General features: G+C 43.3%; 1 protein-coding gene across 2 annotated transcripts in view; it reads right to left on the bottom strand.

Annotated features, from left to right (window-relative positions):
• sass6 (SAS-6 centriolar assembly protein) overlaps positions 1-1,037 on the bottom strand; it is a 46,576-nt gene extending 45,539 nt beyond the window's left edge. The window contains exon 1 of one of the 2 annotated variants that reach the window (XM_028812439.2): positions 664-1,037. In XM_028812439.2, coding sequence (XP_028668272.2) covers positions 664-728 — 65 coding nt within the window. In that variant the 5' untranslated portion in view covers positions 729-1,037. The remainder of the gene's footprint in view (positions 1-663) is intronic. The other variant, XM_028812438.2, reaches the window with a different exon arrangement.
• Positions 1,038-16,481: the final 15,444 nt, after the last annotated feature.

Here is a 16,481-nt window from a genome sequence, read left to right as displayed (position 1 = left end):
AACAATTTTTGCTTTCTTTTCTTTTCAGTGTGGAAATTAACTTTTTACTTCGATACATTCAACCCTTCCATTAGATCACTCTTAACTGCCCTTCAAGACAAGTTTGAGGTTAGAAATTTGTGACATACTGTTTCTGATGCAACAATGTCCACCTGTGCTTTACCATTACTTACATTAACACACTCTTACATGGCACACACTTAAACAACTTATGAATAACAATCTTTACATAAAAACAAACGCCCACTGCATCAGTCTTACGCGAGTCTCTTGGCCTTTACAATGTTCACCTACAGCTACTCCAGCACACATCTGCTCCTGCTGCACCCTGACGTGCACCACACTGCCAAGCTTGGATTAAAGATTTCTGGAACAAACATTGCTACGAAACACTCATGAGTGTCCCACCAGGCTGACCTACAGTCACCAAGTTCTTGTTCCGCTTGGTGGCCTGTTGCCTTACGGTGAGAACTTTCTACAAAGGCCTTCCATTTTGCCCCTCTGTCTCACTTTGCATTTCCATCCGTGTTCCACAAGGCAGATATACCGCGCTTAACCCTCTACCCCGGCTCTAAAATGTCCAGCTGGCCCTCCCTCCCTGCCCGTCTGTCTTGTCGCACACCTGTCGAGCTTGCCTCGACTGGACTCCCCTGGGACGCCTACCTGTCCTCGCAGTCTTTACACTTGATCTGCACCTGCAGCGTTTGGTTGAAAAGAGTTTCGTTCATGGTGAGCTCATATTCCTGAGCGAGAACTTTCTTTTGACTTTCTCTCGTTGGTATTTAATCTTCATGTAATGAAAAAATATCCCTTTTGCCGTATGCTGAATATCCTTGCGCAGAGGCCCGTTTTGACTTTGGCGCTTCGCTCGAGCGAACAGCCGTTAGAGGGAAAAGCCGGAAGCCGGAAAATGCGTCAAGGGGGCGGGGTCCCGCAAGCGCGGCTTCCTCTGTTTTTCTTTCCGTCACCCTGACAACGTCAACCTCGCGCTTGACATCCGGTGCGTCGAGAAGGTTCTCATGGCAACGACCTCAGGGCGCGAAGCTATCCTCACCTGGCCAGGTTTAGCCGTGCTGCCGGGGACAGGTATGAAGAGCCGTTTGGAAGTGAAGGGAAAAACAAACAAAAAGTGAGAAAGAAACGGCGAAAAGGTTTGAAAGGAGCAGAAGTGCGAGGAGCCTGCGCAGATAAGTGCTTTCACGTGACATGATTGCTACATGGGAATACTGTAGACCAATTTGTGAAGCCTCGAGGCGTTATCGTTTTAAAGTTCTGTTGATACCGTTACTTTTATTTTGTTAAGTTTTTTTGTAATTTTAACATTTCGTAATATTACCTAGTTATTATGGCTGATGCAATACACTGCAGCTTCATCATTTCATAGTCCTGGAATCAAATGGTTTCTGTGAGGAGACTGCGCTCTATCTGGAGATCTTTGTGGGATTTCATCCTAAAATTGTACCTGTTAGGGTCTCCCTAAGATGGATATGCAGTTTTTACAATATATAGGGGGATATACAGCATCTTTTATTTTTCTTGTTTGGGACAAAATTAAATTTGTCTGTGATGATTTTACTTAATCCATTTCAATAAACAAGGGTGGAGGCATGCTGTGATCCATTTGAACTGGAAACTCGGAATTTCTGAGTTCCAAGTCAGAATTTTCAACTGGAACGCCCCCAAACGTTGCATTTCCTATTCAGAAACTTGGGACTGGTCTGTCAAGTCCAGGTTTCAGATTATAACATCAATCCAAAATGGCAACATACACCACAAAATTTAGTAAAAGATAGATAGAACTTTATTTGTCCCCAGTGGTTAAATTTGACAAGATAGATAGAACTTTATTTGTCCCCAGTGGTTAAATTTGACCTTTTACAGAAGATCTATAAATAAAAGCTTTACTATTATACTGTTTGTTAGCACTTCTGTCTATTTGTGTCTCATTAAATCATACACACAGTACTGTCCAATTTCTATCTGTGGACACATTGCTATGTTGTTTTGATGCACAAAATACCTCATTGTTGTCAGCTGTTATGTATTCTGAATGAGCAAGCACAACAACGGTTTTCCTGGAGACATCCATAATGGTTTTCCGAATGTTTTACTGGAATGTGGGCAACTCTGGTGTGGTGTCATTCCCAGCTCCGACATCCAATTTCGCAGTAAATGGATCACAGTGGCAGTCTTCAGTGCAAGGCTTTAAAGTTCATCCTTCCATCCATCCATCCATTGTCTCCCGCTTATCCGAGGTCGGGTCGCGGGGGCAGCAGCTTGAGCAGAGATGCCCAGACTTCCCTCTCCCCGGCCACTTCTTCTAGCTCTTCCGGGAGAATCCCAAGGCGTTCCCAGGCCAGTCGAGAGACATAGTCCCTCCAACGTGTCCTGGGTCTTCCCCGGGGCCTCCTCCCGGTTAGACGTGCCTGGAACACCTCACCAGGGAGGCGTCCAGGAGGCATCCTGATCAGATGCCCGAGCCACCTCTTCTGACTCCTCTCGATGCGGAGGAGCAGCGGCTCTACTCTGAGCCCCTCCCGGATGACTGAGCTTCTCACCCTATTTTTAAGGGAGAGCCCAGACACCCTGCAGAGGAAACTCATTTCAGCCGCTTGTATTCGCGATCTCGTTCTTTCGGTCACTACCCATAGCTCATGACCATAGGTGAGGGTAGGAACATAGATCGACTGGTAAATTGAGAGCTTCGCCTTACGGCTCAGCTCCTTTTTCACCACGACAGACCGATGCAGAGCCCGCATTACTGCGGATGCCGCACCGATCCGCCTGTCAATCTCACGCTCCATTCTTCCCTCACTCGTGAACAAGACCCCGAGATACTTGAACTCCTCCACTTGGGGCAGGATCTCGCTACCAACCCTGAGAGGGCACTCCACCCTTTTCCGGCTGAGGACCATGGTCTCGGATTTGGAGGTGCTGATTCTCATCCCAGCCGCTTCACGCTCGGCTGCGAACCGATCCAGAGAGAGCTGAAGATCACGGCCTGATGAAGCAAACAGGACAACATCATCTGCAAAAAGCAGTGACCCAATCCTATTAATCCTATTAATTATTATTAATCCTAAAGTTCATCCTATGTTATCAAAAGTAGGCTGCCTTCCACTAACCCAATACATTTACCTCTTGATACTACAAATGCATAATCATTATGAGAGAGTAACTGACAAAACTAGAACCGTTAGGAAAATAGCAGCAAAGTCATATACACCACCAGTCAAAACACACCCAGAAATGTTCAAAAATTAACCTTTTAATCAAGAAACCATTTAATTGTTTTAAAAATATAGCCAATATGTTACTACTGTTCATTTCTGTGAATTAATTTCTCAGCATATTGCAATGGTATAAGACATTTACACTTATTTATTTGGCAGACGCTTCTGTGCAAAGTAACTTACAAAAGAGGTTAACATAATCAAGTAAAATTAGGCTAGGACATCGGTCATCTGCAATATTCCTTAAATGGAAAAATGCCGTACTAGTAATTTTGTGAATGTGAAATTTAAGGTTTAGGTCAGAAGCCATGATTACACCTACATTTTTTACTTCCACCTTGACTTTTAATGCTGAGGGATCAATTTTATTTCTAAGACCCTCATTATTTCCATTTTTACCGACTATGATTTGTTTTTTTTCTTATTTAAGTTGAGGAAATTGCTACTAGTCCATTCAAAAATAAAAGTAAGACGATGGATCAGAGGGCCCAGCATGTCAGATTTATTGAGTGCTGTAGATAAGTAATGCTGTGTGTCATCTGCATAACTGTGGTAGTTCACCTTGTGTTTCAATATAATTTGGCCTAACGAGAGCATGTAGATTGAAAATAACAGGCAGATAAACTGCATTTATTGCTCACCTTTTTGGCAAAATTTCTGAGGTTGGGATCTGCTTGTGACAATTTTACTTAAGCTGTCTCAGTAAACAAGGGAGGAGACAGTTGTCACTGCAAGACTTTAAAGTTCATCTTATTTTCTCAAAAGAAGGCGACCTTCCATTAATCCACAAAATTTACCTACACATGCGTAATGATTATGAAAGAGAAACTTAGAAAACCAGGAACCTTACGAAAATTGCAGCATATACACTACCTATAAAAGTCTAAAACCATCTGGAAATGTTCATCTTTTTGATAGAAATTGAAAGATTTTTTATGAAGATATCATTAAATTGATTTTGAAATATAGCCGAGATGTTACTAGTGTTTCTAAAGTCTATTTTTGCTTGAAATTATGGATATTTCATTTATTATTCATATATAATTATAATAATAATAATAATATGTATTATTATTGTTAATATTCAGTCAGTCAGTCATCATCCAACCCGCTATATCCTAACACATGGTCACGGGGGTCTGCTGGAGCCAATCCCAGCCAGCACAGGGTGCGAGGCAGGAACAAATCCCCAGGCAGGGCGCCAGCCCACCGCAGATTGTTAATATTATTATTATATATTAGAAAATGAAGGGGAGGGCCGAGATGCACAACTGCATGAGAGGAGAACAACATCAGAGTTTGTTGCATGAAAAACAAAAGCCTTACAGGTCCTCAGTTGGCATCTTGGTTAAATACATTCCAAATACCAATGTCATCTGTAACAGAGAAAAGGCAATTTGGGGATGCTGGCCTAAGTGGCAGAGTTTCTTACAAAAACTCCTATCTGAAACTGGCAAATGAAAAGAAAAGATTAAAAGGAGCAAAAGAAGACAGACATTGGATGGAAGATGACTGGGAATGCACAACATGGTCAGCATTCTGGAGTCGCCTTTTCACTGTTGCAGATGACATTTTATCTCACCGGCCTATCACCCGCATATATGTTTAGTGACAGGTTGTGCAATCTGCACACAATTGTTGGAGTTCAGCATAGGACTAAATGTTCAAGAGAGAAAGTGGTTTATTAGAGCAGAAACTTTCTTAAGGCTATTGAGGAAAACATGTTGTAACCAGGGGGCAATGGCTCATGGAGCAGCTTGTCAGGCCAGTTCCTCCTAATGACTAGATGGGGAATAAAAGATACAGTCGGGGCATATGGGAGTGTAGCAATCTGCGGACTTGACCCTTCACATACAGGATGGTTTTCAGTGCTGCAATAGTCCATGGGACACCAGAGTGCATTCTGCTGAAGTAGCCAGAGGTCTTTGACTGATTCCATTAATGACTTTGGGGTGTCACACACGTGCGCATGGGAGAATGAGAGTAATTCTGCACCAGACCAGGGCATGGCGGAGTGCACTAACTCTTTCCCTCGCTTTTGTGCAGATCAGTTAGGAGAAATTCTGTCTGGCCCCGATGATGTCACTTTCAGGTTCCGGCCCCAATGAGGACATCACTTCTGGTCCCAGTCTCTATGACATCACTTCCAATTCCGGCCCCTGTGATGACGTCATTTCCCCTACTCCGCTTTAAAGGTGCCATCTTTGTGCCAGAGAATCAGTTCTGTCTTGGACTCAAACCTGTACCCATCATTCTTGCTTGAAACCCAATGTGCAGCCAGGGAATAATATACGGGTGGCTGCCCCAAACCTTTTTGATGTCTCCAGTCGTTTCTTGTGACGGGAAAAATGGCATCATCACCCTCTGACATGCTAATTGTTTTTGAGGTGATTTTTGGGCAGTGCTCACTGACAGGCACACATTTTGTATTTGTTTGGGAGAATAAGATGTGAGGCATCAGAATTTTCCTTGTTACTTGTTTCTTTATTTCTTTGGTATTATACAGTGGATTTAGAAAGTACGGAGACCCCCTCCACTTTCTGCACACTTTATTGTGGTGTAGATTTCATTCTAAATGGATACATTTGCCATTTTTGCCCATCGATTTACACTCAGTAACCCATAATGAAAATGTGAAAACATGTTTACTGAAATGTATGCAAATTTATTTCGAATCAACAACTGAAATCTTTCATTTAGAGAAATACTTAAAAAACCTGAGGGTTGGTGGCAGGATTGGCACTCCACCTCACACTGTCCCCTTCCATTTGAACTCGTGTGGTGCTGAGGTATCACCAACTGCACAGCTGCACTTGGGTCCTGAATTGGGATCCTGAGGTGGGTCGTCATGTGGTGGGTGCAGCAACGCGCTGTATCAGTGCATGCGCTTTCATCTTCCTCCTCCTTCTTCTCCTTAATTCAGTACTTTCTAGAAGCCCCTTTGGTAGCATTTCAGCTCTTCAAGCTTTGCATCCCTGGATTTGGGCAGTTTATCCCATTTTTCCTGGCAGATCATCTCAAGGTCGGTTAGATTGGATGGGAAGGGTCTGTATGTAAACTACTATCTTCAGGTCTTTCCAAACATGTTCTAAGGGGTTTGTGTCGGGCTTTAGCCGGACTGCTCAAGGACACTCAGAGATTTATCATGAAGCCACTCCAGTGTTTTCTTGGCTTCTGGTCATCGACGTGCTGAAAAGTGAACCATCTCCCCAGCCTAAGGTTGCCTGCACTCTGTTTTCTCCCTATTTGGCAGCATTCATCTTTTCCTCAGTTCTCACCAGTCTCTGTATCCTTGCATTCCCATAGCGTGATGCTGCCACCACCATGCTTCATTATAGGGATGGTATTTGGCAGGTGATGAGTAAGGCCTGGTCTTCACCAGACACAGTGAACATTAGAACAATCTGAACAAGAACAGGCCATTCAGCCCAACAAAGCTCGGCAGTCCTATCCACTTAATTCCTCTAAAAAAACATCACGTCGAGTTTTGCAAATCCCTAAAGTCTTACTGTCTCCCACGCTACTTTGGTCGCTTATTCCAATTGTCTATGGTTCTCTGTGTAAAGAAATGTTTGTGTGAAATTTACCCTTAACAAGTTTCCAACTGTGTCCCCATGTTCTTGATGAACTCATTTTAAAGTCACTGTCTCGATCCACTGAACTAATTCCCTTCATAATTTTAAACACTTCAATCATGTCATCTCTTAATTTTCTTTTGCTTAAACTGTAATGGCTGAGCTCTTTTAATCTTTCCTCATCACTCGTCCTCTGTAGCCCTGGAGTCAACCTAGTCGCTCTTCTCTGGACTTTCTCTAGTGCTGCTATGTCCTTTTTGTAGCCTGGAGACTAAAACTACACACAGGACTCCAGATGAGGCCTCACCAGTGTGTTATAAAGCTTGAGCAGACCCTCCTTGGACTTATACAACACACATCAAGGCGCTGTATAACCTGACATTCTGTTTGCCTTCTTAATAGCTTCTGAACACTGTCTGGAAGTCAACAGCTTAGAGTCTATTGTGACTCCTAAGTCCTTCTCATAAGGTGGTCTTTCGATTTTCCAATCCTCCCGTTGTGTATTCAAATCTCACATTTTTACTTCCTATGTGTAATACTTTACATTTACTGACATGAAATTTCATTTGCCACAAAGTGCTTGGACTTCCCCCCCAAAGAGTTCATTTGTTTTCTCATAAGATCAGAGAATCTTTAAACTGTCATATACCTGTCAGTGATGAGCGGCTTCCATCAAGCCACTCAATTATAAATGCCTGATTGATGGAGTGCTGCTAAGATGACCTTCTGTCTGACAGGTTCATCATCTCAACAGAGGACATCTGAAGCTCTGCTAGAGTGATTATTGGGTTCTTGGACACTTCCCCGACCAAGGCTCTTCTTGCCCTATTACTCAGTTTGGCTGGATGGCCAGCTCTAGAAAGAGTCCTGGTGGTTCCAAACTTCTTCCATTTCACAATTATTCACGCCACTGTACTCCTGGGAACACTGAAAGCTTTACAAATGGGTGAATCCCCTTGTTCTGATCTGTCCCTCACTACAATTTGATCGTGGAGATCTACAGAAGGTTCCTAGAACTTCACGACTTGGTTTTTGTCCTGACGTACAGTGTGAATTGTGGGACCTTCTTTACACAGGACCACGTGTACCTTTCTAAGTGATATCCAGTCAGTTCAATCTGCCAGAGGTGGACTCCAAATTCTAGACACGTCACAAGGAGAATAAAAGCAAAGAGAACAATTTGGAGCGCAACAGGAATGTTCTGAATACTTCTAGGAATGAGAGATTTCAGTTTTTGATCTTTAATAAATTTGCAAACCTTTCTGAAAACTTGTTACTTTGTCATTATGGGTTATTGAGTGTAGATTGTTGGGCAAAATGGCAAATTTCATCCACAATAACATTTATTTCTAGAGCATGTTTTTATGTAGCTCAAAGTGCTTTACAAGATGAAGAAAGAGAAAAGAAAAATATAAAAATAAGATTAGACAATGCTAAGTAACAAACAATACAGTAAGGTCCGATGGCCAGGATGACAGAAAAAAACAAAAAACAAAACAAAACAAAATCTGCTGGGGTTCCGAGGCCAGAAGACCACCCAGGCTACTTAACATAAATGATCTCAATCAGTCCTCATAGTTTTCAGGCTTCACTTGGAAGAATTAGACCAGCGGTTCTCACTGTGGGGCATGCCCCCAGGGGGCGTGAATGTTGCCATATGTGACGTCATTTCACTATTCGTAGGAAAATTTTAAACTTGTAGCGGTATATCGGCAGCAATAAATATAGGAATAAATTTTATTAGGGTTTCAAAAAAATGTTAGGGGGGTGCGATTAAAACTGTTATGAAAACTCAGGTCGCAAATACTTAAAGGTTGAGAAACTCTGAATTAGACAATGAGGGTCATATGGACCTCTGGCCTTCAATCCATCAATGGAGGGACTGCCTGGCGCCCTAATCAGGTGCTGGGGGTGCAGAAAAACGGAAAAAGAACTGCAGAGAAGGTAGGGGTTAGTACTGATCATGGAGCCACGATAAAAATGATAATTAAATGCATATGCAGAATATCAGGGTTACACTACAATGAAGCTACGAGAAAGCCATGTTACAGTAACGGGTTATTAGTTGTTTTTTTAAAGTGCTCCACCACATTAGCCTGGCGACTTTCTATCAGTCAGCTATTCCATATTTTAGGTGCATAACAGCAGAAGGCCGCCTCACCACTTCTTTTAAGTTTAGCTCTTGGAAGTCTTAAGCAGACACTCACTTGAAGATCTAAGGTTACGATTTGGAGTGAAAGGTGACAGGCTTTCTGAGATATAAGATGGAGCAGATCATTGAAGGCTTTGTAAACCATCAGCAGGATTTTAAAGTCAATTCTAAATGGCACAGGTAACCAGTGTAGTGATGCTAAGACTGGTGTGATGTGCTCAGGTTTTCTTTTTCTAGTTAAGACTCTGGCAGCTCAATTCTGCACTAACTGCAACCGACTGATGTCTTTTTTGGGTGGTCCTGAAAGGAGTGCGTTGCAGTTATCTAGCCGACTGAAAACACAAAGCGTGAACACATTTTTCAGCATCTTGCAAATTTATAAGGGATCTAAAAAATGCTTTCCTAGTGATCTCATTAATATGTGGTTTAAAATTCAGGTCGCAGTCAATAATGACCCCTCAATTCTTTACATCTGTTTTGACTTTTAAGCCTAATGATCAAGTTTATTTCTAATACCTTCACTATATCCATTTTTGCCAATTACTAAGATTTATGTTTTCTCCTTATTTAGTTTGAGAGCATTACTACTCATCCATTCAGAAGCACAAGGAAGACATTGGGGTCAGTGAGACAAGCGAGAGAGAGTCCGGGTCATCAGGCGCTGTAGATAAAATACATTTGTGTGTCGTCAGCTTAGCTGTGGTAGCTCACGTTAGGCCTTGAGATAATCTGACCTCATGGGAACATGAAGATCGAAAAGAGCAGCGGACCTACAACACAGTAAAGAGTGCAGAAAGTGAAGGGGTCTGAATAGTTTCTGACTTCGCTGTACCCCTTTGTTTAAATCTGTCTCCTTTTTTAATACAACATACTCAAAGCTGCCTAATCCAATCAAGGGTCATGGAGGCCCAAACCTACCAAGCAGCACTGGCCACAAGACCTTAAACAGTGTCGGACAGAATACTTGTCCACTGCAAGGCCCACTCACACACACGCTGCACTGGGGCCAGTTTACAACAACAATAATATTTATTTCTAGAGCCCATTTTCATACCAATGATGTAGCTCAATGTGTTTTACAGGATAAAGAAAAAGAAAAAAAGACAAAATATAAAAATAAGATTAGGCAATATTAATTAACAAAGAATAAAAGTAAGGTCTGGTGGCCAGGGAGGAGAGAAAAAACCAAAATAAGAAACTCCTGATGGCTGGAGAAAGAAACAAAATTTGCAGGGGTTCAGAAGCCATGAGACCACCTGGCCAGACCCCACTAGGCATTCTACCTCACATCAATGATCTCAATTAGTCCTCATGGTTTTCAGGCTTCACGTGGAAGAACTTGATGATGATGGTCCTGTTCACCTCTGGCCTTCAATCCATCAATGTAAGGACAGTACGGTGCTTTGATCGGGTGGTGGTGGTGCAGATCGCCTCCACAGAAAACCAGAAAAAGAACAGCAGAGAAAGTAGGGATTATTATGGATTTCAGAGCCATCATGAATGATAATGATAATTAAATGCATATGCAGAATATCAGGGTTAAACTAAAATGAAGCTATCAGAAAGTTTAGAGTCACCAGTTAACCTAATTCACACATCTATAGAGATGTAGGAGGAAAATACAGAGAACATGCTAAGTCCTCTCACACAGCAACAGGACTTGAACCCAGGAGGCAGGAAGCATGAAGCAACCATACTGTGGCACTCCTGGTCTTAATATCTTCTTCTTTTTCTTCTTGCGGCTGCTCCCATTAGGGATCGCCACAGCAGATCATCTTCTTCCATAGCTTTCTGTCTTCTCCATCTTGTTCTGTTACATCCATCACCTGCATGTCCTCTCTCACCACATCCATAAACCTTCTCTTAGGCCTTCCTCTTTTTCTCTTGCCTGGCATCTCTATCCTTAGCATCCTTCTCCCAATATACTCAAAGCAAAACCAAGGAGCTGGTGGTGGTCTTTAGGAGGACCAGGCCCCTCATGGACCCCGTGATCATCAGAGATGACTGTGTGCAGAGGGTGCAGACCTATAAATACCTGGGAGTGCAGCTGGATGATAAATTGGACTGGACTGCCAATACTGATGCTCTGTGCAAGAGAGGACAGAGCCGACTATACTTCCTTAGAAGTCTGGCGTCTTTCAACATCTTCAATAAGATGCTGCAGATGTTCTATCAGATGGTTGTGGCAAGCGCCCTCTTCTACACGGTGGTGTGCTTGGGAGGCAGCATAACCTGGACAAACTGGTGAGGAAGGCAGGCTCTATTGTAGGCACGGAACTGGACAGTTTGACATCCGTGGCAGAGCAACGGGCGCTGAGCAGGCTCCTGTCAATCATGGAGAATCCATTGCATCCACTGAACAGGATCATCTCCAGACAGAGGAGCAGCTTCAGCGACAGACTGCTGTCACCGTCCTGCTCCACTGACACACTAAGGAGATCATTCCTCCCCCACACTATGCGACTCTTCAATTCCACTCGGGGGGGTATACGTTAACATTATTCAAAGTTATTGACTGTTATACCTGCATTTTTATCACTCTTTAATTAAATATTGTTTTTAATCAATATGCTGCTGCTGGAGTATGTGAATTTCCCCTTGGGATTAATAAAGTATCTATCTATCTATCTATCTATCTATCTATCTATCTATCTATCTATCTATCTATCTATCTATCTATCTATCTATCTATCTATCTATCTATCTACACAGCATCTCTCCTCTGCACATGTCCAAACCAATGCAATCTTGCTTCTCTGACTTTGTCTCCCAACCGTCCCACCTGAGCTGACCCTGTAATGTCCTCATTTCTAATCCTGTCCATCCTGGTCACACCCAATGCAAATCTTAGCATCTTTAACTCTGCCACCTCCAGCTCTGTCTCCTGCTTTCTGGTCAGTGCCACCATCTCCAACCCATATAACATAGGTGGTCTCACTACCATCCTGTAGACCTTCCTTTTCACTCTTGCTGATACCTGTCTGTCACAAATCACTCCTGACACTCTTCTCCATCCTGCCTGCACTCTCTTCTTCACTTTTCTTCCACAGTCCCCATTACTCTGTACTGTTGATCCCAAGTATTTAAACTCATCCACCTTTGCCAACTCTACTCTCCTCATCCTCACCATCCCTCTGACCTCTCTCTCATTTATACACATGTATTCTGTCCTGGTGGTCCTACTGGCGTTCATTCCTCTCCTCTCAGATCTCCACCTCTCCAGGGTCTCCTCAGCCTGCTCCCTACTATCACTACAGATCACAATGTCATCAGCAAACATCACAGTCCATGGGGACTCCTGTCTAATCTCGTCTGTCAACCTGTCCATCACCATTACAAATAAGAAAGGGCTCAGAGCCGATCCCTTAAAACAAAAAAACTCCTTGTTTTTATATGAAGAGTATAATTTGTATTGATCATCCTGTTTCCATTCAGGTCGGCACACAGACACTATCAGTGACCCATTTCTGGGCATCGCACCAAACTCCAGAATATGGCAAATGTGTCAGATGTTTATGTATACTAAACTCCTGTCCAGCACGTCGATCTTGGGAAGGAGGCCAACAGAAATTTGAAAAGTTATGTTGAAGCCAGCAGAAAAGCAGCAAGCCAAAGTAAACCATTGACGTGTTATCTCGAAAGTTAAAAAATGTCAGCTGTCAGCACTTGAAGACAGCTTTTATTCTTTTGGTTTACTTTAGGCTATGGATGTGTTTTATACACTTGAGCAAAAACTACCGTTGGCCGGCAAAACGGACACCCGCCACACAAACAATCAAAGGGCCTCAGCCAGGAGTCTCCAACGCCTGCTCCAAGGGGCCCCCAGGGTTGGGCTTTCCATCCAGGTGTGTTGTTGAAATGTTGACTTAGTGGGAAGGGATCTCGTGGAAGTTCACTCTGTTTTGATTTAAAGTTGAATTCCTCAGGAGTGTTCATGTTTACCAAGCAGAAGTGTCTTGCTGGGGGGATTTGCTCTCATTTATCGAAATGCCAGCAACAATTTAACTTTTTCTTATTGCCTAATTCTTAAAATAGTATAACGTTGTCAAACTTTCTTAAACCAGTATAGAGTCTCAGGGGACTGAGCACGTCCGGATGTGACAAGTCCGAAATCCACTATGGATACGGTTGTTGTGATTTCTAGTCACAGACATGGCCAAAGAGGTGTGACATCTCCAAAAAGCTCCACAAGCAGACCCAGACTTTTGTAGCCGTGCCCAGAAATGAACTTATACTACTGTATATTGCTAAAAGTATCGGGACCCCTCATCCAAATCATTAAATTCAGGTGTTCTGAACACTTCCATGACCACAGGTGTATAACATCGAGCACCGAGGCATGCAGACTGCTGGCTTCTACAAACATTTGTGAAAGAATGGCTCGCTCTCAGGAGCTCAGTGAATTCAAGCCTGGTACTGTGATAGGATGCCACCTGTGCCATAAGTCCATTTGTGAAATTTCCTCGCTACTAAATATACCATAGTCACCTGTTAGTAGTATTATAACAAAGTGGAAGCAATTGGGAACAACAGCAACTCAGACACGAAGTGGCAGGAAACGTAAATTCACAGAGCGGGGACAGCACAGGCTGAGGTGTGCAGAAGTCACCAACTTTCTGCAGTCAATAGCATTGGACCTCCAAATGCTCAAGAACAGTGCATAGTGAGAGCTTCATGGAATGGGTCTCCATGGCCGAGCAGCTGCAGCCAAGCCTGACATCACCAAGTGCAATGCAAAGCGTCGGATGCAGTGGTGTGAAGCCCACCAACCGCCACTGGACTCTACAGCCGTGGAGACGCGTCCTCTGGAGTGACGAATCACGCAATCCGATGAACGAGTCTGGCCAGGAGAACGGAACTCACCTGACTGCATTGTGCCAAGTGTCAAGTTTGGTGGAGAGGGGGATTATGGTGTGGGGTTGGATTTGGCCACTTAGATCCAGTGAAAGGAACTCTCAATGCTTCAGCATACAAAGCCATTTTGGACAATTTAATGCTCTGAAATTTGTGGGAACAGTTTGGGACAACATGACTGCACTGCACCAGTGCTCAAAGCAAGGTCTATAAAGAAATGGATGAGCGAGTTTGGTGTGGAGGAACTTGACTGACCTGCACAGAGCCCTGACCTCAACCCGACAGAACACCTTTGGGATGAAATCCAAACCAGGCCTACTCGTCCAACATCAGTGCCTGACCTCACAAATGCTCTCCTGGTCACAAATTCCCATAAACACACTCTTACACCTTGTGGAAAGCCTTCCCAGAAGAGCTGAAGCTGTTATAGCTGCAAAGGATGGGTCAACTACTACTAAAGCCTATGAATTAAGAATGGGATGTCACTAAAGTTCATGTGTGTGTAATGGCAGGTGTCCCAATACTTTTGGCAATATAGCATATCTCAGACTGCCAGTCTCCCAACTGTTATCTGCAGGCTTCAGCCTGCCCAAGCCCAACATGGAAAGCTGTCTTTAAAAGTTCAAAAAGACTTTAAATGTTCAGAAAAAAAGTACCAAACTGTCCTACAAGGGTAGGGAGAACCGTAAACCTCTGGCTTGCCAAGACAACCTGAAACAAAGTATTTTGATGTGTTTTGTTGTTTTTGTTGTATGATTTTTTTTTCTTCATATTTTATGTTGTTTCTATTGATTTTGTTTATTATTGGTTATACTATGTGAAAGAATGAGTCTCAACACACGAAAAATGTTTGGGGCAGCCACCCTTATATTGTCCCTGGCTGCGACAGGGTATTCAAATAAAAACTGAAGTGCTCTCTTTGAGTTCCAAGACTGAACTGATTTAGTAGTGACAAGATGGGGACTTTAAAGGCCAAAACTGGAAGTGATGTCATCAAGTGGCGGAACCGGAAGTGATGTCAGTTTGGGCACCGGAGCCGGAAGTGGCGTCGTTGATGTTGAATCAAGTAGGTTTTCCCGTATTTGGCCTGCGGAGATAACAGAAGTAGGTTTATCGCACCCCGCCACCCCCTGGCCTGGTGGGTAATTACCTCCACTTGGTAAATTCAGCTTCCTCTTCATCACTTTAAGCTAAGATTCTCTCCCAAGTTCATGAGACTGATGTCGCCAGTGGTGAGCCCTCCCTCTGGCAATTTAAGTCAGCTGAGGAGGCGCGGGAGCATTCGTTTATGGTGGAGTTGTGTTTTTCTTTTTACAAATTACTCACTCATGTTTTGGATTATTCTTCTGGAATGTGTATTGGGACTTTACATATTGTGGACTGTCTTGTTAGGTAAATCCTTTTTGCCTGTTTTCGGGCTCTTTTGGCCATGTTATTTATAAAGATCACCTGTGGCCCTTTTCATTCACAAGCTGGGGGCTGATGGTTATTCTCACTCTTGTTTTCATACACTTCATTTATCCCTAAGGGGAATTATCATTTTGCATCTGTTGTGTGACTTTTTGATACATTTGTGGACATACATTATCACTGTTATTTTGAGGTCTGCTCTGGCTGAAGACAGCAGGTAGTATGTGAAACTTGAGGGACTTAGTCTGTTTCTCGATTTATTTTTGGAGGCCTCAAACCCATCCTGCCTTTACAATGACTCCAATTCATAACACTTTATAAATTCAGAAGCTATTTACAAAAAAGCAAAAAGAAGCACAAAAACAGAGAAGGATAACAAAACGGCAAGCCAAGGCTAACAAGTCGCTATATGAAATTCACAAGCAAAATCCAATAATAGAAGCAAAAAATCCAGAACTAGAAAATATCAAAAGAAAGCAAAAGTCCAACTCAATAAAATGTAAAACCGTTTCGCAGTGGCAGGAAAAACGTGTCCTCGTCTACGTCTTCTTTTGTTTAATGGTGGCAGGCAAACCAGCTTAAGGTGCATTTTTGCCACCAACTGGACTGGAGTGTGGTGCAGAAAAGCAAAAAAAAAAACTATGACTAGAAATACCTTCTTCTTCTTCGACTGCTCCCGTTAAGGTCGCCACAGCGGATCACCTTCTTCCATATCTTCCTGTCCTTCCCATCTTGCTCTGTCACCCCCATCACCTGCATGTCCTCCTCCCTCACCACATCCATAAACCTTCTCTTAGGCCTTCCTCTTTTCCTCTTCCCTGACAGCTCTATACTCAGCATCTCTCCTCCCAAAATAATAGAATTTAAATTTTCCAACTAAATGTTCTCTAATAGGGCGGCATGGTGGCGCAGTGGTAGTGCTGCTGCCTCACAGTTAGAAGACCCGGGTTCACATCCCGGGTCCTCCCTGTGTGGAGTTTGCATGTTCTCCCTGTGTCTGCGTGGGTTTCCTCCCACAGTCCAAAGACATGCAGGTTAGGTGGATTGGTGATTCTAAATTGGTCCTAGCATGTGCTTGGTGTGTGTTCTGCGGTGGGTTGGCGCCCTGCCTGGGATTGGTCCCTGCCTTGTGCCCAGTGTTGGCTGGGATTGGCTCCAGCAGACCCCAGTGACCCTGTGTTCGGATTCAGCGGGTTGGAAAATGGATGGATGGATGTTCTCTAATAACCCTACAATTTTTAAATAACAGAATATGGA

This window comes from Erpetoichthys calabaricus, chromosome 10 (assembly GCF_900747795.2).
Source record: "Erpetoichthys calabaricus chromosome 10, fErpCal1.3, whole genome shotgun sequence".
NCBI lineage: Eukaryota > Metazoa > Chordata > Cladistia > Polypteriformes > Polypteridae > Erpetoichthys > Erpetoichthys calabaricus.
Note: the sequence above shows the minus strand (reverse complement) of the source record. Positions and strands in the feature narration are given on the sequence as shown.